General features: G+C 39.9%; 1 protein-coding gene across 2 annotated transcripts in view; it reads left to right on the top strand.

The window, feature by feature from the left end:
• The window catches only part of SERINC5 (serine incorporator 5), a 58,260-nt gene extending 32,743 nt beyond the window's left edge, over nucleotides 1-25,517 (top strand). Inside the window, exons 5-11 of one of the 2 annotated variants that reach the window (XM_021707335.1) lie at nucleotides 4,328-4,539; nucleotides 6,366-6,461; nucleotides 14,294-14,414; nucleotides 18,533-18,599; nucleotides 21,451-21,490; nucleotides 22,491-22,635; nucleotides 24,476-25,517. In XM_021707335.1, coding sequence (XP_021563010.1) covers nucleotides 4,328-4,539; nucleotides 6,366-6,461; nucleotides 14,294-14,414; nucleotides 18,533-18,599; nucleotides 21,451-21,490; nucleotides 22,491-22,635; nucleotides 24,476-24,623 — 829 coding nt within the window. In that variant the 3' untranslated portion in view covers nucleotides 24,624-25,517. Of the gene's footprint in view, nucleotides 1-4,327; nucleotides 4,540-6,365; nucleotides 6,462-14,287; nucleotides 14,415-18,532; nucleotides 18,600-21,450; nucleotides 21,491-22,490; nucleotides 22,636-24,475 lie in introns of both variants that reach the window. The other variant, XM_008074626.2, reaches the window with a different exon arrangement.
• Nucleotides 25,518-25,872: the final 355 nt, after the last annotated feature.

Raw genomic sequence — 25,872 nt, 5'->3', positions numbered from 1 at the left:
GATGAGGTCTCACTGTGTTGCCCAGGCTAGTCTGTTGAACTCCTAGACTCAAGCAATCCTCCCACTTCAGTCTCCCAAAGTGCTAGGTTTACCTATTTTATCAGTTCTATATAAGAAATACCCATAATAAGTTGGAATTGAAGAAAATAAATACATAATCCCAAACTTTTTACAAATATACTTCAAATAAGGAACATCGTGCTAAAATATTAACATCTTTGATACTGTGGGCCTGATTTGCCCATTAGATAGTATGTTCCCTTGTGTGCTTCTTCATTCTGACTTTAATGTTTTGAGTGATTTTGAAGCTATTTTCTGGGGCTAATTATTGATGCCAGGTTTTAACAGGCATTTTGGAAGACTCTGGTTGTTTTTTTTTTTTTGTGTTTTTTTTTTTTTTGAGTTGGAGTCTCACTCTGTCACCCAGACTGGAGTGCAGTGGCCACTCCCGGCCACCGCAGCCTCGACCTGCTGGGCTCCAGTGATCCTTCCGCCTCAGCCTTCCAAGTAGCTGGAATTACAGGCGCGTGCTACCACATCCAGCTAATTTTTTGATTTTATTGTAGAGATGAGGTCTTGCCTGCCCAGGTGGGTCTCGAACCCGCGGACTTGGGCAATCCACTCACCTCAGCCTCCCAAAGGCGTGGGATTACAGGCTGAGCCACCAAGCCTGGCTTAGACTCTGGTTGTTTTAAAAACTTTCAGAAACTACTTAGTAGGAATGGTTTAAGAGTTTTGCAAGAAATAATATTGTTGTTGTCCAGACTTTGAGGCCTATATCCCAACAAAAAATTCCTTTTGTAAACCTATTTATAGTTGCTTTGTCTAAAATTAGAAATAAGTTAGGAAACCCACTAATCTTATTTTCCTTTAAATTTCTCTAATTTGGCAATTTTTTTCTGTGTGTGTGTGTTTTATTTTGTTTATTTACAGATTCTTGCTTACAAAGAGTCTAGAAAATGTGCTTCTTGCTCTTGAGGGAACAACTAAAGTAATTTTGCTTCCATTTTTGTTGTCTTTTCTCTCTTTGTAAGTGTCTTGAGAAGAAGATCCCAAAAGCAGATGAACAGAAGACTATAGGCCTGGAACCCAGGAAAATGTAGATTTCAGTGCTCCTTATCCTCTAGCTTGCTATTTCACTAATCTAGGTGGACCTAGATTATCTTCATTTGACCTCTCTGACCTCAGTTTTCACACTGTAAAATGATGTGGCTAGACTAAATGTTTGATGTGTTTTTTTCCTTTCTAGCTCAAATTTTGTGATTTGAAGTGTCAATTATTTAATTAAAAAATGAAAGAACAAGCTGGGCTCGGTGGCTCAGCCTGTAATCCCGCGCCTTGGGAGGCTGAGGTGAGTGGATTGCCTGAGCCCGCGGGTTTGAGACCCGCCCGGGCAACTTGGTGAGACCTCATCTCTACAATAAATCAAAAAATTAGCCGGGTGTGGTAGCGCGCCTGTAGTTCCAGCTAATTGGAAGGCTGAGGCGGAAGGATCGCCGGAGCCCAGCAGATTGAGGCTGTGGTGGCCGGGAGCGGCCACCGCACTACAGTCTGGGTGACAGAGTGAGATTCCAACTCAAAAAAAAAAGAAAGAACAGTACAAATGACATCAGGAACCAGACGCTTTGGTTTTTAAGTGAGATGGGAGGGCACCAGAAGGTTTCGACAATGGTGGAATATAATCTTATCTATCATTTAAGCCCAGAAAAGATTAGAGTGGGTTAGAGGGTCAAGTAAGGAGAACAGTGGAAGAGAGACTAGGTGAGAAAGGAGTAGCTTGAAACTGGGTGTTATAGTAGTGTGGTATATTGTAAAGATATTGGTGTATTCTGAAGATGGTTCTGGTTGAGGGGAAGAGGGAAGGGAGAGCAGCAGGGAGAGTCCAGAGTGACTATAGGTTGTTTGTTGTTGTTGTTGTTGTTGCTGTTGTTATTTTTCTTATTCTTCTAAACCTCTTTTCTCTAATAATCGGCAGAATGGAAATACTCTTTTCTGAGGTTGGGAAGACTGCTCAAGAGTAGGTTTAGGGATGATGGGATGGAGGTGTGAACATCGAGAAGTTAGCCTTAACCTAGATGAGGTAAGTTGGAGATGCCGATTAGCCTCCAAGTGGAGATATTAAATAGTTAGATAATATAAGCCTATACAATTCAGGGGAGAGGTGAGGGTTGAAGATTTAACTTTGAGACTGTAAGCATAAATTAACTACTTGAAAGTCCTTCATATATTAATAACAATCAAAATGACTAGTGGAAAAAAATTAGTCCCCTTCTACCCACACACCAGTCAATGTTTACCTTTTTATATATGATTTATATGTAACTCATGCTCTCTTCCTGTTATTGATTATTATTTGACACTGAGATTTTTTTTTTTCCTTTTTAAAACCTAATTTTCTCTCATTTCCTTTGTGTTCTTTTTTATGTGAGAATAATTCTGAGGTTACTGAAGTGCCTGGCTTGATTTCAGGAATACGATGGTCATTATCATTTTGGCCTTTCCTCCCTGTTTTTCTTTGTCTCCAGCTGCAGTAACTTTTTCTCATTAAAACGTTTTAGCTGGATTGCTTGAACATGTTCCAGTTTTGTGAAGACATAAGCAAGTTGCTTTCTCTGTGAAGGCTTGGGAGAATGTGGTTACAAAGAGCAATTGAATCATAAGGCAGATGACAGTGATTCATTCCGTCTATCCCCCTGTTGTTCTTCTGTCCTCTTCACTTAGCATTTATAAACAGTCTTGCCTTTATTCTGCACAGTTTATATAGATTTAAACCGCCACTTATTTCTCCTATTTCTATATTAATATTTATATAAACTAGAAAATGCTTCAATCCCTTCCTTTAGTTTCTTTATTGCTCATGTCATTGCTCTTTTCCTGGCTGATTTTATTCTCTACTTAAAAAAATTTTAATCAACACATTGTAATTGTACATATTTATGGGATACAGTTTGATGTTTTGATACATATATGTCACAATTATCAAATCAGGGTAATTAGTGTATTCATTATCTCATGCATTTATCACTTCTTTGTGGTTAGAACATTCAAAAGCCTCTTTTCTAGCTATTTTATATATTCAATAATTTACTGTTAACCATCATCACCCTACTGTGCAATAGATCACCAGAACTTATCTATTTATTTAATTTTGTAAATGCCAACTTTTCCTTTAATATTTTCTTATATTATTTTGGGATAGCAGCACTATTAATCTGTTTCACTCCCTAAGGAGAAGATGACATGAGAAGAGCTGCTGACAGTACTTGGAGTAAAGGCTATGGCACTTCCGGGCTCTATGTTTATAGAGAAAACTTAAAGAGACCCCCAGTGAAGAGCTTTATTTTAATGCTGCCAAAACTGTCCCAAGGTAGTTCACATTCAGAATGGAGAAGCTAGGGTAAAGTCTGTACACGTTGTAAAGGAAAATAAGTCTCAGGACTGCTCAAACTCATTATGCTAAAGGGAAAGTTAAGCCTGGTGACTGCTGTCCTTTTCCCGCAACTGCCTTTTCCAGCATAGACAACTGCTACTTCCTAACCTCGAGTCAAAGTGTCACCCATCTGCAGAAGGCAGAAGGTGACTCCCGCCCTCACAAATGGCTCATAAGTACATTCTTTGCTGGCCCCTTTCAAGATGTATATCCTCCCATAAACAAGGACGTATCACTGTAACTTTAGGTTTGCATCCTAAGTCTGTCTACAACTAAAGTCTGTAAAATTTCTTACTGAATTACAAGCAAAGACAGAAGGAGACTAATCATTCCTCCAACTATCCTGATATTCTATATAAGTAACTATTCCTTTACTCCCTTTTATCTTATGTACAGTATAGGTTTACTTGGCACTAATTAAAATCTCAGGAGAATGTAACCATTTACCTGACTGCCTACCCCTTTTCCTGCTTGCCTTCTCTCTAAAGAAATGGGTAATACAGAGCTTCCTGAAACCTCTCTGAAAGCACAGACCAGGGACAATGCTGTGACTTGTGTTTTCCTGGGCATGCCCTCAATGTCTGGCTCAATTGATTGAGACTCTTGCTTCAGTCTCTAATTTGGCTTAACAGTATTCATTTTAGTTAATGAGTACATTTGAGTCCAAAATTGGAATTCTCTCAGTGTTTCGAGAAAATTCTAAGTTTGAATCAAGAAGTTTGCATATTTACTAGAAATGGCTTTTTCTGATGGAGCATAATCATTGCTTTAAAGCGCTGTGACTTCTGGGTGGCTGGGTGACGATGGCATTAGTTACTGCCTTCAATGTTAGAGAATGGTGGCCTTCATTGACTTGCTTTCTTTCCCCTCCCTCTTATCTACTTCCTGGAGAAACAGGACTGCAGGCACAGCCAGTAACAAGCTGTGGTATGCCTATCTGGCCCTAGCGACACTCATCATGTATTCCATTGCCACCGGAGGCTTGATTTTGATGGCAGTATTTTATACACAGAAAGATGGCTGTGTGGAAAACAAAATTCTTCTGGGAGTAAACGGAGGGCTGTGCCTGCTCATTTCAATGGTAGCTATCTCGCCCTGTGTCCAAAACCGTAAGCACATTTTTTTTCCATTCTTATTTATGTTTTTTTCTAAGTGTCTTTGAGCAAACCCACTGGGCATTTTTGGAAACTGGGGTCATTCTTTAACTTACTGTGTATGGGTCAGTAGGACAGGTGGGGCTCCAATCTCTTTATATCCCATTCTTGTGCTACATGTGATAGCCAAGCATGCCTTATGTACAGAAATACCAGAACTTAATGAAGTAAGTAAATGGAAGATACTGCCTCTGTTAAATAACGTACCACTAGGAACCTTATGGAATGCTCTTAGTGTATATTAAGCTTGTTGTTTATGAACTTGCCTATAATCTCTGTGTAAAACTTGAAAATGAGGGCTCTGGAAGGAGTTAGTTCTAGGGTCATCTTTTACTCAAGGCTGTGGATAGTGTGGTCTGGGAATCAGGAAGCAGGAAATCTGATGCTGGTTCAGCCAGCAGCTGGTCCTATAAGCTAACCTTCCCCATACTCAAGTTTCTCCTCAGTGAAGGCAACAGAAACATAGGAGCCTGGCCTGGTTCATGGTTGTTTCAAAGCCAAAAGGAAGAGACAGTGGGATCTGAAAATGCTTTAGGAGATATTAGATGTGATGTCATTTATAAACTACTCCTGATGTCTTAAGCCAGGATGCTATCTTTGGGTTTATAGAGAGATGTTTCAGGTCTGATGTGTCTTGTAGGTATCTTATTCAATATGTGACGGAAATGCACATGATCGTTCAGGTTCCTAGGTCGGAAAAAGAAAATATGGTAAATAAATGTATAGGAGTAACCTTATCTTTTCTTAAATAGTGGCTTAAAACGGTAATAATTTAAAAGGTTTTTTGGTACAAAAAATTTTAAGTCCATTATTGAAATTGAGAATAGTATTCCTCCCAGTCTCTTTAATTGATCAATAAAATCTTCTGTGGGTTGGATTCTACCTTTTGAAATAGGTATAATATTCTGAAATACTTGGTTTAATATCATAAGTTGCTAAAATAAGTCTTATTCCCAGGCCAAAGAGCATCATTATAAAAGGGTCTTCCTATGTCTTTATTTGTAATTGTAATTTAATAATGATAGTTCTGGAAACAAATTTGATTAGAGGAAAGACTGGGTAAAACTGATTTCTTTTATGTCAACAGATGGTTGAAGATCTCAAAAAAAGAGAAATCCCCTGACATATCCTGGTTACACTGAATGATCTGAATCTTTAGTTTAATTTAAATGTTGTAACATTAAAGCCCTTGTCCCAAAGAATGTTGAGTCCCATAGCCTTCCTCTTTAGCTTGGACCAGCTCTTGTATTAACTCAGTGTTCCCAAAGGTGTTTTGTCCATTAACAGATAGGAGCTTTTTGCCCCGTCATGGACTATGATAACCTTATAGAATCCAGAATATATGCCCTATGAATCTGTCTTATCATTGACCACACTAAGCTATGTGGTCTTATTTTATAAATAATAATAGTAAATTTTTTTTTCTGATCTTGTGATTTAAGAACTAAAATTATGAACCTCAGGGACACTAGGCAGTGTATGTAAATATAGCCACAAGTTTGATAAGGTGTTGGCGGAGAACTTGGCAGAACCTGGCATCTCTAGAATAGCAATGTTAAGCTCAGTGTATAAAACTGCCTCTCTCTTAATATGTTTTTAGTTTTAACTGAGAAACATTATGTACTGCCTCTTTTCCTTTCCTCTAAAGGTGAATTCTTAAGTGTGAGGAATATCATTGGGATGGGGGCTGAGGTGGAGGCGAGATCTATTTTTTGAGGCATGCACTCTCTTATCATTTATATTTAAAATCTGCCTTCAGTCTGTCTCTTGTCGTTTTCCAGGACAGCCACACTCAGGGCTTCTGCAGTCAGGAGTTATAAGCTGCTATGTTACGTACCTCACCTTTTCCGCTCTGTCCAGCAAACCTGCAGAAGTAGGTAAGCCAGCTCTGTTAGCGGGCATTTGTTTGTGGTGGGAATATTTTCATTTGTGGAGGAATACGCTATTGTTTAAATTTTTGAGATGTGATAAAGCACAGGAGAGAGACAATCTAGACTCTTTCATGAAATAAAGTCTTTAATTTGGGTTATGAAAATTAAAGTTATTTCTTTTGAAACTTGCTGGTGTATAGGAAAGATATGCACAAAGGTTAGCTGTTGAGTTTACTTTTAGTCCTAATCTGCGTTTGTGATTGCTCTGTGTCTTCAATGAACTTTTTTTTGTTTTTGTTTCTTCTTTAGTTGGTTATTAATTTCCTTATCTTTGGGTGATCATTTTTCTGACTGTAATAGAGAGAAAACATGAAGTGTCAGAAGCAGGGGACAGGCTCTGAGCCCATCTCTGCCATTTATTGGCCGTATGACCTCAAACTGCACATTTTAAATGACATTTAATTACAGAGACAACACAACATAGTGATTAGAGCATGAGCTTTAAAGCTGAACTGCCCGGGTTTGTAGTCTTTTTTTTTTCCCCCAGTGGAAGATTATAAATATATATAATTTTTAAATTCAGGATTAGGTATTTATACTTGTTATACCACTTAAGTAACTTGCACAAAGCTACTTACCTTCTCCCTTGATCACTTTTGTGATATATAAATGTAAATATATACACATGTACACATACACATAAGTACATATAAATGTGTGTATGTTTGGTTATATTTGCACTTATAGAAATAAAATTAAATGCAGTCTCTAAGAAAATTGAAGTTCTTTTTCTCTTTTAAATTTGGAAGACCTATTCAATAATAATTGTGAAAATTTTAGTGTATATACACATATATAGTCTTATCCTTTTAACTATTTATAGTGGCAAGTGATATAATTGGAAGTCTTGTAGTAAGTATAGTCTATGTTGGATTTAATTTTTTTTAAGCCCTAGCTTCACTCTGTAAGTTTTTTTAAATTTAGTCTCTTGAAAACTCTTTTTTGACTGTCTATGTATTAATTTTTGATTTTAACTTAATGAGATTTTTGTTTACAGTATTTTTTTAATGGTAGGTATCACAACAGAAAAAAACTTTAATTTTTAATTTCAGGTGGTCATACTTTTTTAATAAAAAACATTTCTCATAATTAACAACCTAATATTGCATCTCAAAGAACTAGAAAAATAATAAGAAAAAAAAACCAATCCAAAGTTAGCAGTAGAAAAGAAATGACAAAGATCAGAACATAATTAAATGAAATAGAGACAAATAAAATAATACAAAGGCTCAACAAAAGAAAAAATTGGTTTTTTGAAAAATTGATAAATTTCTAGCTACACTAACCAAGGAAAGAAGATACAAATTAACACAATCAAAAATGAAAAAGACACTACCACAGAAATAGAAAAGATCGTCAAAGACTATTATAGACATCCATATACTCATGAACTAGAAAATCTAGAGGAAATGGATAATTCCTGGAAACATACAACCTCTCAAGTTTGAGCCAGGAAGAAATAGAAATACTGTTCAGACCACCAACAGACAATAAGATTGGATTGGTAATAAAAAGTCTCCTGACCAGGCACAGTGGCTCACTTCTATAATCCCAGCACTTTGGAAGGCCAAGGTGAGAGGATTGCCTGAGCCCACAAGTTCAAGACCAGCCTGGGCAACTTGACGAGATCTCATCTCTACAATAAATAAAAAAATGAGCCAGGCATGGTGGCACATACCTGTGGTTCCAGCTACTTGGTAGGCTGAGGCAGAAGGATTGCCTAAGCCCAGCAATTCAAGGCTGTGGTGGCTGTGAGCATGCCACTGCACCCCAGTCTGCTGACTCACTCCAGATAGAGTGAGACACTGACTCAAAAAAAAAAAAAGTCTCCTGACTGGGTTCAGTGGCTCACATTGGTAATCCCAGAGCTTTGGGATGCCAAGAAAGAGAGGATCACTTGAGGCCAGGAGTTCAAGACCAGCCTGGGCAACATAGCTAGACTCCTGTCTCCAAAAAAAAAGTAAAAATTAACTGGGTGTGGTAGTGCATACCTATTGTTATAGCTACTTGATAGACTGAGGTAAGAGGATTGTTTGAGCCCAGAAGTTGGTGGTTGCAGTGAGCTGGGCTACAGAGTGAAATCTCATCTCTTAAAAAAAAAAAATCCCAGGACCAGATAGATTCACAGCCAAATTCTACCAAACACACAAAGAATAACTAATACCAGTTCTCCTGAAACTGTTAAAAAAAAAAAAATTGAGGAGGGAACTCTTCCTAACTCATTCTGTGAGACCAGTATCACCTCATAGCAAAACCAGATAAGAGCACAACAACAAAAACCAGTATCCCTGATGAACATAGACACAAAAATCCTTAACAAAATACTACAGTATATCAAAAAGGTTGTACACTATGATCAAGTGGGTATTGTACCAGGAGTGCAAAGGTGGTTCAACACACGCAAGTCAATACATGTGATTTATCACATAAACAGAGTTAAGGACAAAATCATAAGATCATCTCAATAGATGCAGAAAAAGCATATGATAAAATTCAGCATTCCTCCATGATAAAAATCCCCAACAAATTTGGCATAAAAGGAAAATACCTGAAAATAATGAAGGCCATATATTACAAACCCCTAGCCAACAGCATACTGAATGGGGAAAAGTTGAAAGCATTCCCTCTAAGAACTGGTACAAGACAATGATGCCCACTTTCACCACTCCTATTCAACATACTACTGGAAGTCCTAGCTAGAGCAGTTAGGAAACAGAAAGAAAGAAAAGGCATCCAAATTGGAAAAGAGGAAATCACATTATTCTGTTCACTGGTGATGTGATGTTACATCTAGAAAACCTTGAGGATTCCCCTAACAGACTCTTAGATTTGGTAAATGAATTTTGTAAAGTTAGGATACAAAATCAATGTACAAAAATCAGCAGTGTTTCAGTACACCAATAACAGTCTAGTGAAGAACCAAGTCAAGAAAGCAATCTAATTTACAATAGCTACAAAAAATACCCTGGAATATATTCAATCGAGGAGGTAAAAGATCTCTGCAAGGAAAATGACAAAACACTGATAAAAGAAATAGTAGATGACATAAACAAATGGAAAAACACCCTATGCTTATGGATTGGAAGAATTAATATTGTTAAAATGAATATACTGCCCAAAGCAATCTACAGATTCAAAAATGTGATCCTTATCAAAATACCAGCATCATTTTTCACAGAATTAAAAGAATCCTAACATTTCTGTAGAGCTAAAGAAGAGTCCAATTAACCAAAGCAATCTTGAGCAAAAGGAATAAAGTTGGAGGCATCACATTGCCAGACTTCAAATTATACTACAAGGCTGTAGTAACTAAAACAGCATGGTAATGTTATAAAAATAGACAGATCAGTGGAACAGAATAGAAACCCAGAAATAAAGCCACATACTTACAGCCAACTGAACTTTGAAAAGTTGACAAAAACATACACTGGAGAAAGAACACCCTTTTCCAGTAAATGGTACTGGGAAAATTGGATTGCCAGATGTAGACACTTGAAACTGGACCCATAGCTCTCACCATATACAAAAATTAACTCACAATGGGTTAACGACTTAAATGTAAGATGTGAAACTATAAGAATACTAGAAGAAAAACTAGGGAAAACTCTTCTGGATGTTGATTTAGGTAAAGACCAAGACCTCAAAAGCATAAGCAACAAAAACAAATATTGACAAGTGAAACTATATTCAACTCAAAAGTATCTGCACAGCAAAAGAAAGAAATCAAGAGTGCTCAGACCGCCTGCAGAATGGGAAAAAATATTTGCAAACTGTTCATCCAAAACTTACAGGGGTAAAATCCAAAACTTACAAGGAACTCACACAACTCAACTATAACAAAAAAGAAAACCCAAATAATTGCATTAAAAAGTAGGCAAAGGACACAAAAACACGTTTTTCAAAAGATTTACAAGTGGCCACCAGGCTTATGAAAAACTGCTCTACATCACTAATCATCAGATAAATGCAAATTAAAACCACAATGAAATATCATCTTATACCAGTCAGAATGGCTACTACTTAAAAGACAAAAAAATAACAGATTTTGACAGAGAAAAGGGAATGCCTATACAGTATTGGTGGGAATGCTAATTATATATCATTGTATAATTTCTATGGAATGCAGTATGGTGATTTTTCAAAGAACTAAAAATAGGCCGGGCTCAGTGGCTCAGCCTGTAATCCCAGCACTTTGGGAGGCCGAGGCGAGAGGATTGCCTGAGCCTGCGGGTTTGAGACCCGCTCGGACAACTTGGCAAGACCTCATCTCTACAATAAATAATTTTTTAAAAAAATAGCCAGGCGTGGTAGTGTGCACCTGTAGTTCTGACTACTTGGAAGGCTGAGGCGGAAGGATCGCCGGAGCCCAGCAGGTTGAGGCGGTGGCCAGGAGCATGCCACTGCACTCCAGTCTGGGCGACAGAGTGAGACTCCAACTCAAAAAAAAAAGAACTAAAAATAAAACTACCATTTGATCCAGCAGTCCCACTACTGAGTGTATACCCCAAAGAAAAGAAGTCATTATATCAAAAAGATACTGTATTTGTATGCTTATTTGCAGCACTATTCACAATAGCAAAGATAAGGAATCAACATAAGCATTCATCAGTGGATGACTGGATAAAGAAAATTTGGTATATACAACAGAATACTATTCAGCCATAAAAAGAATGAAATGTATTTTGCAGCAATATGGGTGGAACTGGAAGGCATTATCTTTTTTATTGTTTAGAGACCGAATTTCACTCTGTTACCCAAGGTGGAGTGCAATAGCATGATCATGGCTCACTACAGCCCCAGACTCCTGGGCCTCACACCTCAGTCTCCCAACTAGCTAGGACTACAGGTTTGCACCACCACACTCAGTTAATTATTTTTATTTTTATTTTTGTAGAAATGAGGTCTCACTGTGTTGCCCAGGCTGGTCTTGAACTCCTGGGCTCAAGTGATCCTCCTGCCTTAACTTCTCAAAGTGTTGGGATTACAAGCCTGAGCCATGTACCTGGTGAGGCCATTATCTTAAAAGGAACAACTCAGACACAGAAAGGCAAATACCATATGTTCACACTTATACGTGGGAGCTAAATTATGTGTACCCATGAACATAGTCTGCAGTGATAGACTATGGAGACTCGAAAAAGCAGTGGACGTCAGTGGGTGATGAGAAATTACTTAATGGATATGATAAATATTATTCAAATGACGAATCCCTTAAAAACCCTGACTTCGCCGGGCTCGGTGGCTCAGCCTGTAATCCCGCGCCTTTGGGAGGCTGAGGTGAGTGAATTGCCTGAGCCCGCGGGTTCGAGACCCGCCTGGGTAGCGAGACCTCATCTCTACAATAAATCAAAAAAATCAGCTGGGCGTGGTGGCGCATGCCTGTAATTCCGGCTACTCGGAAGGCTGAGGTGGAAGGATCGCCGGAGCCCAGCAGGCCGAGGCTGCGGTGGCCGGGAGCGGCCACTGCACTCCAGTCTGGGCGACAGAGTGAGACTCCAACTCAAAAAAAAAAAAAAAAAAAAAAAAACCCTGACTTCACCACTACACAGTCTATCCATGTTAAAAAATTATTCTTCTACCCCATAAGTTAATATCAATAAGAAAAATAAAGATTCACCGGGCTCGGTGGCTCAGCCTGTAATCCCGTGCCTTGGGAGGCTGAGGTGAGTGGATTGCCTGAGCCCGCGGGTTCGAGACCCACCTGGGCAACTTGGTGAGACCTCATCTCTACAATAAATCAAAAAAAAAAAAATTAGCCGGGTGTGGTAGTGTGCGCCTGTAGTTTCAACCACTTGGAAGGCTGAGGCGGAAGGATCACCAGAGCCCAGCGACTCAAGGCTGCGGTGGCCAGGAGCGGCCACTGCACTCCAGTCTGGGTGACAGACTGAGACTCCAACTCAAAAAAAAGAAAAAGAAAAAAAAAGATTCTTTTAATCACAGTGTACACGATTATGCTTACTGTTTCAGGTACAACTACCTGCAATCATTGTATTAACTTCAGTCACTTAGGAAGTGCATGTTTTTATAATGGTTTCGAGAATTTTTTTTTTATGTTTATGTTCTTTGTTTTTGGGCAAAGTTGGCAATCAGACCTAGCTTGGGTGTTCAAAATGGAAAACTCCATGTTAGATAAAAGGTAAGCAACCATAGATGGTAATATAGATATCTTTGTTATGTAGTATGTGCAAAAACTCAAACCATTTTCCCTCCACTCTTGACACCACTCTTCTATAACAACAAAATATGTGGAGTTTTTTTTCCCACGAGCAAGCAAGCAGGCAGTTCTGCAGCAAACACCAGCTGAATGTCCTCTGATTCATTTCCAACACTATCTATCTAGATAGCATGCGTTCCACAGGTTGAGGGCTCAGTCTCGTAAGACCACCCCTCCTTCAGACACCAGTCACAAGTCTGGCCCTCCAGAACTTCTGACTAACTAGCTTTAGGTTGAGATTCACATGACCTCCTCTTTGGGTTTGATTACTTTGCTAGAGCATTCACAGAACTCAGGGAAACCCACTTGCTAGTTTATTACAAAAGATATTTTAAAGTATGCAAATAAACAACCACGTGAAGAGATGCACAGGGTGAGGTCTGGAAGGGTCCAGAGCTCTGTCCAGATTATTAGCTCTTCCTTTCTTAAACTTTTTCTTCCCGAGTCTGTTAATGTTGGGCTTTGGGGAGAAATGGCAGCACCATCAGCTAACTTCATGATCTGTCCCTCAGTTGTTTCTCTATTGGCATGTAAAAATGTTTTATAAATCAAGTGTCCCCCAGGAGTTCAAGTGTGCCACCCGCTATGCACGTGGATGAGTTTTTATTTACCTTTCTGTCAGCCTCCACATGTTCTGGTCTCCAGAAGCTCCCTGCGCCCTGTCCTTTTGTGCCTTTTATAGAGACTTCATTACATAGTCATGATTGATTAATCATTAGCTATTGGTGATCAACTTAACCTTCATCCCCTCTTTCATCTCCCCTCCCCCGCTGACTGTGGAAGTGGGACTGAAAGGCCCAACCCTCTAATTCTGCCTTGGTCTTTCTGGTGACCAGCCCCATCCTGAAGCTGCCCTGTTGCTGCTGGCCATCAGTCAGTAACTAAAAACAAAATACCTCACTTTGGAGATTCCAAGGTTGTTAGGAGTTCTATGCCAGGAAAAGGAAATGAAGACCAAATATATATATTACAGTATCACATGTCACCTCTCAATTTTTAAAAAAATTCAGACAACCTCAGGAGCTTCCCAATTACAGACTGAGATGTCATGTCCATCATTATCACCTGCAGTAAAAGGACATCTTCCCTGGGTCAGAGGCTGTTGTTGGTTTTCAATTTGCCTCCACACTCCTAGATATCTGCACACTACCCCTCTCTCCAGGGGCTGCTGAGTCAACTGAAAAATGAATCTGGCATGTCTTTTAACTGTTGTTTAAATAATTCTGAAAAAGAGAAAGTCTTGGATCTGTTGAACCCCTTAATACTCAACAATACCCCTTAATACTCTGTAAGTCTTGGATCTGTTGAGCCCCTTAATACTGAACTGAAACCTGAGGGTTTGTTCCAAGTGTGTGCCAATGTGGGTACATGGTTCTTTGAAATAGCAGAAATCCTGTCTATGTCGAAGCAGATGGTAGTGTAGAGGTTTCCAGTGGGAAGTGTTCACTGTTCTAAGGAGGTACCCCAAAGCTACTTGAATCTTCCTAAATGAATGCTTCTCTGAGTTACAACCACCTTTTCTAATTTGACTATGATTACTTTGTATTTTCTTTCCAAGTTCTAGATGAACATGGGAAGAATGTTACAATCTGTGTGCCCAACTTTGGTCAAGACCTACACAGAGATGAAAACTTGGTGGCTGGACTGGGTACTGGCCTCTTGATTGCATGCATCGCATATTCATGGTAAGTCTTAGGAGTTACTTAACACCATTTTTGCAGACTTTAAAATTACAGAAAAGAATTTAAGTTTCAGTAGCTGTGAGGCAGCAAAACAAATACCATCTTAGGAAGGGAAAAAACAGCCACAAGTAAAAGGGTAGTATTACAGCATGAACTCTAGATCTTTGAGCTTCATTTACTTACTTGCATTTATATAAGGTAAATAAAATAAATATATGGTATGCTACAGCATCATTGCCTAACACCATTTAAAGGGTGGTTGAATAGTAGTTGCTACAGCATTATTGGAGGGCGCAGGAGCACAAAGTGAGGAAGAGATAGTATGTGCCAGAATGTCCTGGCTTTCTAATTCAAAGGAAATAGCATTCTGTTGTGGAAAGAGTACAAAGTGCTACACACATGGTCATTGTGTGCCAGGTCTAGGAAAGACAGGAAATGTCACTTTTTTTGCTAAAACCCACAGTGCTGTTGCTTCATAGACAAAGCAGCAGACTGTATTACAAGTGCTTATGATGGGAGTTATTCCACCTTTAAAAAGTTTGAGATGGCTAGAGGGAGAAAAGTCAAGGATGGCAATGGGTAGTTACTTATTCTGGGTAAATATTTTATTGATAATTTAGCTTCCCTTTGACGGTAACCTTTTCACATTTAGCTCTTCTATGTTTATGTTTTATGTTTCAGTATAAAAAATTCAACTTGTCATAGGCACATTATAATCTTTTACTGAAATTAAACAATTCCAATGGTGATAGCTTTTATAAATTCAATGTCTTTCCGAGGATATTAGTATTTTCTCTTAGAGCTTTTGATAGTTCCTATTGTTAGAAAAGGGGCAAAAATGACATGGCCTTTTGGAGTTATGCATCAAGCCACAAGTTGCTTTCTGTGTTGCAGGTGGTTGTTGAGATTTTGGTGGCATACATGAATGCTCAGTCTGCCTCTGACATAGTGACAGAGTCTCCTTGTTACAGCAGAAGGGATGGTGGTGACCACTTTCTGGTCTCTCATTTTTATAAGTTCCATAAATCGTTCACTGAGTACCTGTAACATAGGAAGCAGTGGGTAGAATTCAGGCTGAACTTAACTCAGTAAAGCCATAAACCAAGATTTGAATCCCAATGGTTAGCTCTTCCTTTCTTAAACCTTCCCTTCCTGAGTCTGTTAATGTTGGGCTTTGGGGAGAAGTAGCAGCACTATCAGCTATCTTCATGATCCGTCCCTCAGTTATTTCTGTATTGGCATGTAAAAATGTTTTGTAAATCAAGTGAGGACAAAGTAGGTTACCAAACTGTGTATATGGAATTTTTACATTTTTAAGATAAAATATTGTTGTGTTTATGTGTATAGCAAAACTCCTATTAGGAAATAAACCAAACTTGTAATAGTGGTGGTATTAGGGATAACTTTTTAAAAAATCTTTTTATTCTAAAAAAAAATTTTTTTACAGGGGGCTAAAATTTTATTTTCTTCACTTTTGTATTAACAGAATAGTACTGAATAATAGTATTCAAAAAAATGCCTTCAATACATGTCAATACCTTCAAAAAAAAAATGAAGGTATTGGACAGAATAAAATCGCGTTTTTGAGGGTTGATGGGTACCTAACAACATATGAAAAAATGTTTCCCCTCAGATAAGATAGAGTTCAGATTTGCCATAAACCCATCAATGGAAAGGATGGCAAAAATTCTACTTCATGTGCTGCATAGTATTGCCACATTTTGCAGTGGGGAATTTTCACCCTATCAGATTTTCACTGTTTCTGGCAGTTGTAAAGAATCACTCTGTAGCCACGCTTTTAAGTTTGTCCATAAGTGAGAGATGATAAAAACAATTTTGTTTGTGTATGTTCTGGGCCTGCACCTTTAAGGACAAAAAGAAGGGGAGAGATTTGTATATGTATTTTGAAAGTCCTGCCCCTGACTGAACTGCCAGCTAGAAATCTTCACGGCTCTGTGCCAGGGTCATGGCATGCCCCCACCCCAACTGGATTGTATGATGGAATAAGGTTGAGTTTTCTCACACAAAGTCTGGGACTATAAATGCATAAGGGAACCTGCTGTTCCCCATGGGAAAGCTTGGATACATTCTTAGAGATTTCCTGTGATCCAGCAGTCTTTGGTCAGCTCCAGAAGCAGCTAGCTGCAGCTCTGGTGCTGAGAGGCACTGCATTGTGCATCCTTCTCCCATTGTGGAAGGGTCCTGGGCACTGCAAAGGTTTTTTTTGGGGGGGGGGGTGGGAGGAGGAGGCATTGGTTTTGGCTGCCATAGTAGCTGCAGGACATTTTGTGGGTGGGGGCCAGAGACAGTAAACACCACAGTGTAGTAGACTTCACCATTCAATAGATAAAGATGTCTCAACCAAATATCATTGATATTCCTCCACCCCCATAGGAAATACTGGGCTAAAGTCATACATACCTTAGCTCTGAAGAGATGAGATTATAGATGACCCAGGAATTGTTTTATACAGACACACACACACACACACACACAACACACATATATATCAATGTGTGCTGACCAAACAGATGGGTCTTTGTAATAGCCTGAATGCAGACAACAAGAATTTCCTAGGCTTGAAGAGCATATAAAAAACAATTTTTTCTTGGTGATTCCAAGAATTGTGTTTTATATGGGGAGGCTACAACTGAATTAAAGACCTTAATTTAGGGTAATATCTACTTGTAGAAATCAGTAGTGCTAGTAATGAGCTGAATGTAGATAATTTTAGAAGTAAAAAAAAGAACCTTCTCTATTTTAGTGCTCTTTGATGGTGAAATAAAGTGGCAAAGGTAGAATCAAGAGCTTTGTTTGTCGGAAACCATTTTAATCCAAAGAATATATAAAATGGAATATTTATTCTAACTTTTAAAAGAATGAACGTCATCTTTCATGATAAAAATTTCAGATACTGATCTCTTCTTAAAATTAAAATTCACGTTTCTCCCCATGGAAACTACATATTATAAAATCATAATTAGTTTGCACAGAATATGGGCTACTCTTAGATGCAGGAACAGGTGTGTGTTCTCTGTACACACAGTCATTGGGAAATGCTTCTGTCATTTCTCTGACCAGGCTGAGAGTCAGATGCTATTGAACCTGAGTGGACCACAGAAAAGCCATTCATGGGGATCCAATTGGACCTCTTTGTGAAGAGGCTTTTTATTGTTTATCTGCATCTCATTGATCTTTTTCTTCTTAAGAAAGGATGGGAATGTACAGGGAAGGCATAGTTGTTCTGTAGGGTTCATTTGGTGGAGATGAAGTTCCATCTCACCTGTCCACAAGCAGGAACACCCCGTCCCCAAATTCAGGCCTGCTTGTAGCTACATGAAGGCAGGATTCATGCCCTTTTCACCAATGAATCCCCCGTGCTTAGGACAGGGCCTAACACATGATAGGCCTTCAGTCAATATTTGCTAAATGAATATTAGCTGGAACCCCAAGTATTGTTTATATTTTTATTTGCTTAAATTTTTTCCATGTTTTTGTTTTCAGGAAAAATATATTCTTTTTATTTAAGTCAAATAGTCTAACATTTTACTTCTCTAGATATGGGGAAAATGATAGGAAGAAATTTTTTTATTACACTGACAGCTCTCTATGTTAAATTTCCAAACAGAAAACCTTGTCCCACCATACATAGGCTGGCTATAGCGTAAATAACTGTTACCTTGACTTTTGTGTCCTTGCTTTCCCTTGCCATTTCTGGGTTCTCTCATTGCTTTTGAGTCTCTCTAAGTGAGATTAGTCAAAGAGAAGGAAAGATAAAAGTACAGTTAGAACATTATGCTGGCATTTGAGGGAGGGGAAGCAAAATTCAATACTGAAAACAAAGGCATAGGACCAAAATATATTTTGGCTGCCTTCTTCTACCTACAAACTTCTCTTTTCATCAAGTGATCTAATGGATTCCATGAGAAAACACATCAGCTGTAGAATCAGCCAATCAGTGTTGGAGTCAAGTGTGATGTCAAAGTAGACTGTTTTTACTGAGGCAGCCTGGATATGGCTTCAGGAGCCTCTTGCTGGAGCATTTGGCCAGCCAGCTCTTCCTTTGTTCATGTGGTGTAACATGTTCACATGCCCTGCTGACTTTTTTGTTTGTTTCTTAGTCTGACATCAACAACCAGATCGAGTTCTGATGCTCTGCAGGGGCGATATGCAGCTCCTGAACTGGAAGTAAGTTCATTTCCTTTTCCTGTCCTTCATCTCAGAAGACCCATTTCTCAGGGGGCCCCTTTGTATTTATTTGTGTCTTTATCAGTCTGGATTCCATGATCCTGTTTTTCTGCTCAGGAAAAAAGAAATGGACCTTTGTACAGAAAAAGGTTTTTCTGTGTATACTATGGAGAAAATGAACAATTCTTGATTTCCCTCCAACAAAGTTGGCCTCATGTGTAGCAACCTGCTGCCCACCCCTGTCCCCAGAGGCTCAGAAACCTGTCAGGCTGCACCCTGCTCTTTACCTCTGTTGTGATGGAGTGAAGGTCTAGTCTATCATCTGTTTTCTACCTGTCTGTGCCCTCCATACACAGCATGTCTGAGATTATGTAATAGCTGTTCTGAAGGGAAGAGAAAGAAAAGAAAGGAAGGAACTGCATCTGTTCTGTGCCAGATACTGTGCTGTACTTAGCAGATACATCAACTTGTTTAACTGGGCATTAGTTTCATCAGGTGGGCATCTCATGGGGAAAAGAAGTATCAACAATAAATACATTTGTTTCAGGCTAGTGAGGCCCTTTACCTGCACCGTGAAAGACTCAGTGTTCGGCAGATGCCTATCGGTCAGCAAAATGTCTGTTATTAATTATGCTAAAGTTTTTCTGATGCTCTCAATGTAACATCCATTAAGGTCAGAAAGGTCAAGTCAGATGGAGGCAGCCAGGAAAAGACTCAGCCCTGGACCCAAGATTGGAAAGAACCAGGGGTTCCAATGGTGGCTGAAGCCTATATCACTTGGCTGCGTGCCAAGTACCATTCGAAACTCTTCATATGTGATTTCATTTCATTCTTACCAAAACCTAGTGAGATGCTGGGAAGAAAACAGAAAAGTGAAGTCATTTACACCTTGCAGTTTTGATTTGCCAGGATGTAAACCGTGCACTCTGATCCAGAGTCTGTTCTTGACTACAACTGCTAGAGAGCTCAGCTGCTGAACTGCCTGGTGTCCGGCCACTGGCTGCATTCTATTAGCTTTCTCTGGATGGAAAAGCCCTGGAATCTGTCCAGATATGAGCACTTTACTATGCAGCTGGGTGTCTGGGGATGGTCTTTCTTGCACCTGACCTATAGATAGGGACCCGTTATGAAGGGTTGTCAGTCTGCCAGCATCATTCACCAGCTCTTTCTGTTGCTTAAAGGAGAAAATTGTGCTGAGTTTGAATAGGTTTCTGCCTATTGCGCAGAAGAGAATGGTCTCTAGAAGGCAGGCATTTGTTCTCTCCACTGACTGGGTAGCCACCTGCTGAGGTTGTATGGTTATGATTTCAATGTCCCTATTGTATACAGAGTTCAAGCTCAAAGAACAGCAAGTCTCTATGTTAGATTTAAGAGAGGATGTTTTTCTTCTCAGTCCACGGGAAAACATCCCAGGGTTTTCTTCTGAACTGGAGAGTATGCAGGATGGAAGTTGGTTTGTTCTCCTGCATCATGTTTCACAGGATACACCTTTGAAAGAGAGTTAATAGTTTTTTGCAGTAACTTAAGCTTCAAAAGAACTAGGACCTCAGCACACCATGTCTTGGACCCACTAAATGAATTAGTGATTTTTAGACCATGCTACTTGATCCAAGGTCCTGTAGAGGCAAATACCTCTATTACAGGTTTCCTCGCCAAGCAGGAGACCAAGGACTTGGCCTTGAGATATATAAATAAGATGAAGGCTTAAGCTCCCATATCCTCGCCTGTGGTTCTCTGTCCTTTGTAGTTCAAATATCTTCAAGGAGAAAGTGCTAAAGGACTGTCTCTTCCCATATTGTCTTGATACTTAGTATGTTTCTTACTCTGTTTATGAGTCCTTCTGGAATCATGTACTGGTTTTTCATAACCCGATAGCTTAAAATTAAGTTTATTGTTTTGAGTAGGTAAGAAATGATGAAATGAAATTTGAAAGGTAGCAAAGATGCTTGAGAGGCAAGTATCCCATCCACCCTATACACAGCCAGTGAAGGGGCTTGGTTTTAACAGGAAATGTGAGTAGGCCTCCTGCTTCCAAATTTCATAGTTTTACTATTTTGAATGCTATGGACTTTACCATCTCCTAGACATCATGTGTCATCTATTGTGAATCATGGACCTTGGAGTCCCCATCCTTCATGTATGTGTTCTAGCTCTGTCCCTAAGCTAGTTTGATAATGTTGGTCAGTTATTTGCCTGACCTCAGTTTCCTCAACTGTAAACAGGATGGTAATCCCAACCTCAAAAGTTGAATAGGAGTTAATGAAGCAGCATGTAAAGGAAAGCACTGGAAGGGGACACCAGAAGAGAGGGTCTCTCGTCTTGTTCATTGTGTGTTTCACATCGAGTTCTCCAGAAGCAGAAGCTGAAGCAGAGTTGTTGTATGGAAGGTTTATTAGCAATCAGCATATGTGGAAGGGAGAAAGGGGAAGGAGGCAACATTGGGCAGAGGTTGAAGTTGAAGGTCAATGCAGCTGGACAAAGCCTTACTATCCTCAATGGTGCCTCAGAACATATGTGACCCATCAAGAGTTGTCCTCAGGGGTCATAATAGCTGGGCCTCTCTACCCCGGCTGTCTTTAGTCATTCAATGGGGGCTACCCAGGAAGAGTAAAAGAGCTCTCAGCACTCCTGTAGCGGGAGCAAGCACCAAGTCCCTGGAAGGGCTTTGGGTGACACACTTGGAAAGCACAGACACTTAGTCAAAATATTTTGAAGGAATAAGTGCAGTTTAGAACCTGGTATGTGGTTCAAATAGGGGAAGGTTTGGCATGGCGGTGGCCTCTTGTGCTTACTGATGTGGAGATAGAAAATAGAAAACAACCTGCCTGACTTGGTTGCTTTGTTTTCACAGGTAGCTCGGTGCTGTTTTTGCTTCAGTCCCAATGGAGAGGGTAAGCAGAGCACTTTTATTCTTTGCAATCTATGTGGTCCTGCAAACCTGTAACTCTAATCTGTAGGCATTTGGGATTCAGACGCAAATAACTTGAATGGTAAGGGAAAAACTTTTATTCTGAAGCTGGTTTACTGTTTATATAATTTTCACATTCTTCCTCAAAAGTTGTTGGGCTTTGTTTGTGTTGTTATTCTGCAGGAAGAAGCAGTCTATATCTTGGCTCATATTGAACTTATGCAGTCAGATTTAGAGAAACAGAAAGTGTGTTTTTTTAAAAGAAGGATTTGGAAAATACCAAGAGGTCTTGGCACCTTATTTTGGGACCATTTCTTTCCCTAAGCTTACTTTCCTTCTTGGATTGGAGGATCCCAATGACTTGAGAGCTCTCTCTTGATTTACTCTTTTACTTTCTGCTGAACTTATAAGTTTTGTGTTTTTAAGGGCTCTCTTTGCTCTGCTCTGTTAAAATAAATGTGAGGCTGGGTGCAGTGGCTCTTGCCTATAATCCCAGCACTTTGGGAGGCTGAGGTGGGATGATAGCCTGCGCCTACGGGTTCGAGACCAACCTGGACAACTTGGCAAGACCTCATCTCTCCAATAAATAAACAAAGTAGCCGGGCATGGTGGCGCATGCCTGTAGTTCCAGATCCTTGGAGGGCTGAGGTGAAAGGATCGCCTGAGCCCAGCAGGTCGAGGCTGCAGTGGCCGTGAGCGTGCCACTGCACTCCAGCCTGGGCAAAAGAGTGAGACTCTGACTCAAAAAAAAAAAAAATGTGGCATTAGGAACTCTTCTTGTTACTGAAGTAATTGGGATGGGGTGGGGACTTTGTACTCATGGCACAGATTAAAGTTGCCTGAGGGTCTAAAATGCCTTTTTGATATCTTTTCTACTGGACAACCCCTGAGATTGGAGTTAGTGTTAGTGAGTGTGGCTTTGCTAAACATACAAGTGCATGGGTTTACTTACCAAGCTTGAGTGCTCTCTCTGTGATTCACAGATTCTGAAGAGCAGCAGAACGTGAAGGAGGGACCACGGGTCATCTATGATGAGAAGAAAGGCACTGTCTACAGCTATTCCTACTTTCATTCTGTATTCTTCTTGGCTTCCCTCTACGTGATGATGACCATCACCAGCTGGTTCAAGTGAGTGGCCAACTTGCTTAGACTTTTTTGAAGGAGAGTCTTAAAGTTAAGATTTAAGTACTATTCTTTGAAGTGCTGAAACATAGAACAAGTCTCCCAGAGTCACCTAAATCTTATCTAAGTCCTGCTGCACTCATAACCTTTACAGGAAACAGTTCTGAGTTCTTACCTGTTTATTGGTATGTTTTAACCCTGGAAATTGGTGATATGTACTGCAAGTGAAGGGTAGTTCCATATGGGCAATCTGGAAAATGTAGTAGTCATGAAGGGGAAATTTGAAATTCTTAAGCAATCATCTGCTTTTAAGAGAGAGGAAATATCCTTTTTTTCTACTTCAAATTTCATGTCTCTTTTCCCCCATTTTTTTCTATACTTTCATTCAAAAATTTAAAACATCTTTAAAAAAAAACAAACTAATGTGGAATTATGAGGAGTAACAAAATGACACCCCCCCCCACAGATAACCACTGATGTGGTGTGTTTCTTCTCACTCCTTTTCTATGCATTTACAAACGTATGTGACTTTTTTAAAAACATAAATGCCATTTCATATGATTCCTCTTGAGTTTTTTTTAAAACTTGGCAGCACACGAGGGGCCTGGCTTTCCCTGTCCCTACACAGAGATTCATATTTTTTCTGCAGATCAAAGTTTCTATTGTACCATAATTTGTTCGACTGATAAATTAGGCTCAGCCCTTCAGGCTCATTGTGCTTCCTCTATTCATTCCTTCCTCAGATTTGCAGGTGGCTCCTATGTGCCTTGCTGTTCTAGGTGCCCAGGCACATAGATAAGTGGGAGAGACTGATCATGACACAAGTTGAATATAGTGCGTCTGATGGTGATGAGTGTGAGGAAGGAAAAGAAAATGAGGAGAAAGAGGAATGGGGGGGCAGGCGGTTAGTAGAGTGGTGCAGGGCAGTTTCAAGCCGAGTGACTGGGAGAGACTCCATTTGAGGAGATTCTTCCTAAAGGAGGAGAGGGGGAAGGAATTTTCAGTGCTTAACAGTGATGCTTTGAGAATTCTTGGGAAATCTTGGCTTGGGTGAAGCGTCAGAAAGGATGAAGGGAGCTATGCTTTAAAAGACAGATAACAACAAATGTTGAAGAAGTGGAGAAATTTGAACCCTCTTAAACTGCTGGTGGGAAATAAAGCTGCTTTGGAAAACAATATGGCAGTCACTTAAATGGTTAAATAGAGTTACTATAGGATCTAGCCATCCACTTCTAAGGATATATCCATGACAAAAAGAAAAATACGTTCACACAAAAACTTATACACAAATGTTCATAGCAGCATTATTTATAATAGTCAAAAAGTAGAAACAGCTCAAATGTTCATCAGCTGGTGAATGGAAAAATAAAATGTGCTCTACCCCTATGAGAAAATATTATTTAGCAATAAGAAGGAATGAAGTACTGACCTGTGCTACAAATAGGTAAGCCTGAAAATAGTATGCTAAGTAAACAAAGCCAGTCACAAGAGGCCACATGATTCCTTTTTATATGATCTGTCCAGAATAAGCAAATCTATAGATAGAGACAGAGAATAGACTAGATTGCAAGGTGATGGAGTATTGTAGGAAGGTGAGGGCAGCTTAGGGATATAGGATTTCTTTTGGGGTGATGAGAATGTTCTAAAATGGATTGTGGTGGTGGCTGCACAAGTCTGTCTATGAGCATATTAAAAGCCATTGAATTGTACATTCTAGATGTATAGAGTTATATCTCCACTGAGTTGTTAAAAAAGGAAAGGAAAAAAAAAGGCTGGAGGGGCAGGAAGTGAAATGGGGCTCCCCCTTCCTTCTCTGACCACAGTTAGGTCTCTTATTTTTCCACAGCTATGAAAGCGCCAACATCGAAAACTTCTTCAGCGGGAGCTGGTCCATCTTCTGGGTCAAGATGGCTTCCTGCTGGATATGTGTGCTCTTGTACCTGGGCACCCTGGTCGCTCCTCTCTGCTGTCCCTCTCGGCAGTTCTCCGTGTAAGGATGTCTGTAGTCTCCTGGGTTCGGCAGGCCTGCAGCCTGGAAGTGCCATCATTCTAACAGTATCCCAGGTGTTTAAACAGTGCGTGGTGCCCTGTGCTTGAGTGGGTCTGAAAAGCCTTTCAGAAAAAAATCTGATTTGCTTTTTAATTTGGAAATTCTAAAAGAAACTGCAGTTTGTCCCAAAGGAATTGAAAGTTTCCACCAAACTGATCATGGTTGAAATGTGTAAGCCCTAGAAACTGGATAGTAGTTGATTTCCTTCTGCATGTTTTTACCAAAACAGAGTTTGGGGCACAGCATCTTTTCACGGGGCGGGGGGGGGACCCTACCTTGTGTGGCCTGTCATTCTCATCCTTGAAATAGAAAACATGCTCCAAATCCTCAGACCTCAGCCCCTGACAGATCCAGACCCTCTCACTCCTGCTTCCTGGAGTCTCATCCCCAGAGGCTTTGAGGGCAGAACTCATGGCTTGCAGAGCCTCTGGTATGTTATAGGTTATGGGAGAAAGCACCTGCACCCTCAGCGCTGCTTCCTCATGGCACCCATGCGTTTCCCTTTAAGTTGTGGTGCTGAGAATCAGACTCCACTCAGCCTTCCCCCTTCCCAGGGGTCTTCTCATCTTTCCTGGGTTCAGCATCTTTGTAATAATGTGAAAAAGCACAATTTGCCTAATTACCACCTGTCTGGTTACCCACTGTTATCACAACCAAATTTGAGTCACTGTAGTATGTATGACTCTTTTTAATGTTGCTTAACATAGAACAAGATTCATGTTGTTTCCTTTGCCTACGCAATGGAGGGCTACCATTCTTCCTTGTTTGTGCTGTTAATAATAATAGTACTTTAAGGATCTTAACTGAAAAGTTGCTTCTTGAGGAAGCCTTCTGCACCCCTCTTGCAGTTGTTAAGGTCAGTCCCTTAGTTCCTCCTCCACCTCAGGCCTTTAAATTGCAAAAGCCAAAGAGCCTTTGTTTTCTGGATCTGTAACATGACCAATGTTCATGTCCATGTTGTCTTCCTTGAAGCAGATTTGCTGAGGTGAGAATACCCTGAGGTAACAATCCCAGGCAGCACCTCAAACAGCACTGACTTGATGAGGCCTGTTAGGCAAGTTGTGGAGGTGGCCAAACATACCTAGAAGAAAAGGAGGGATGGCGTTGAGGGTATTTAATTAAGTCATAAACAGTATCCACAGAAATTTCCAAAATTCATACTTGTAATACAGAAACTTGACGTTCAGCAACTA

The sequence above is a fragment of the Carlito syrichta genome, unplaced genomic scaffold (assembly GCF_000164805.1).
Source record: "Carlito syrichta isolate Samal-C Ts95f unplaced genomic scaffold, Tarsius_syrichta-2.0.1 Scaffold316511, whole genome shotgun sequence".
NCBI classification, from domain to species: domain Eukaryota; kingdom Metazoa; phylum Chordata; class Mammalia; order Primates; family Tarsiidae; genus Carlito; species Carlito syrichta.
The sequence above is the reverse complement of the archived record's forward strand: the minus strand, read 5'-3'. Positions and strand labels throughout refer to the sequence as shown.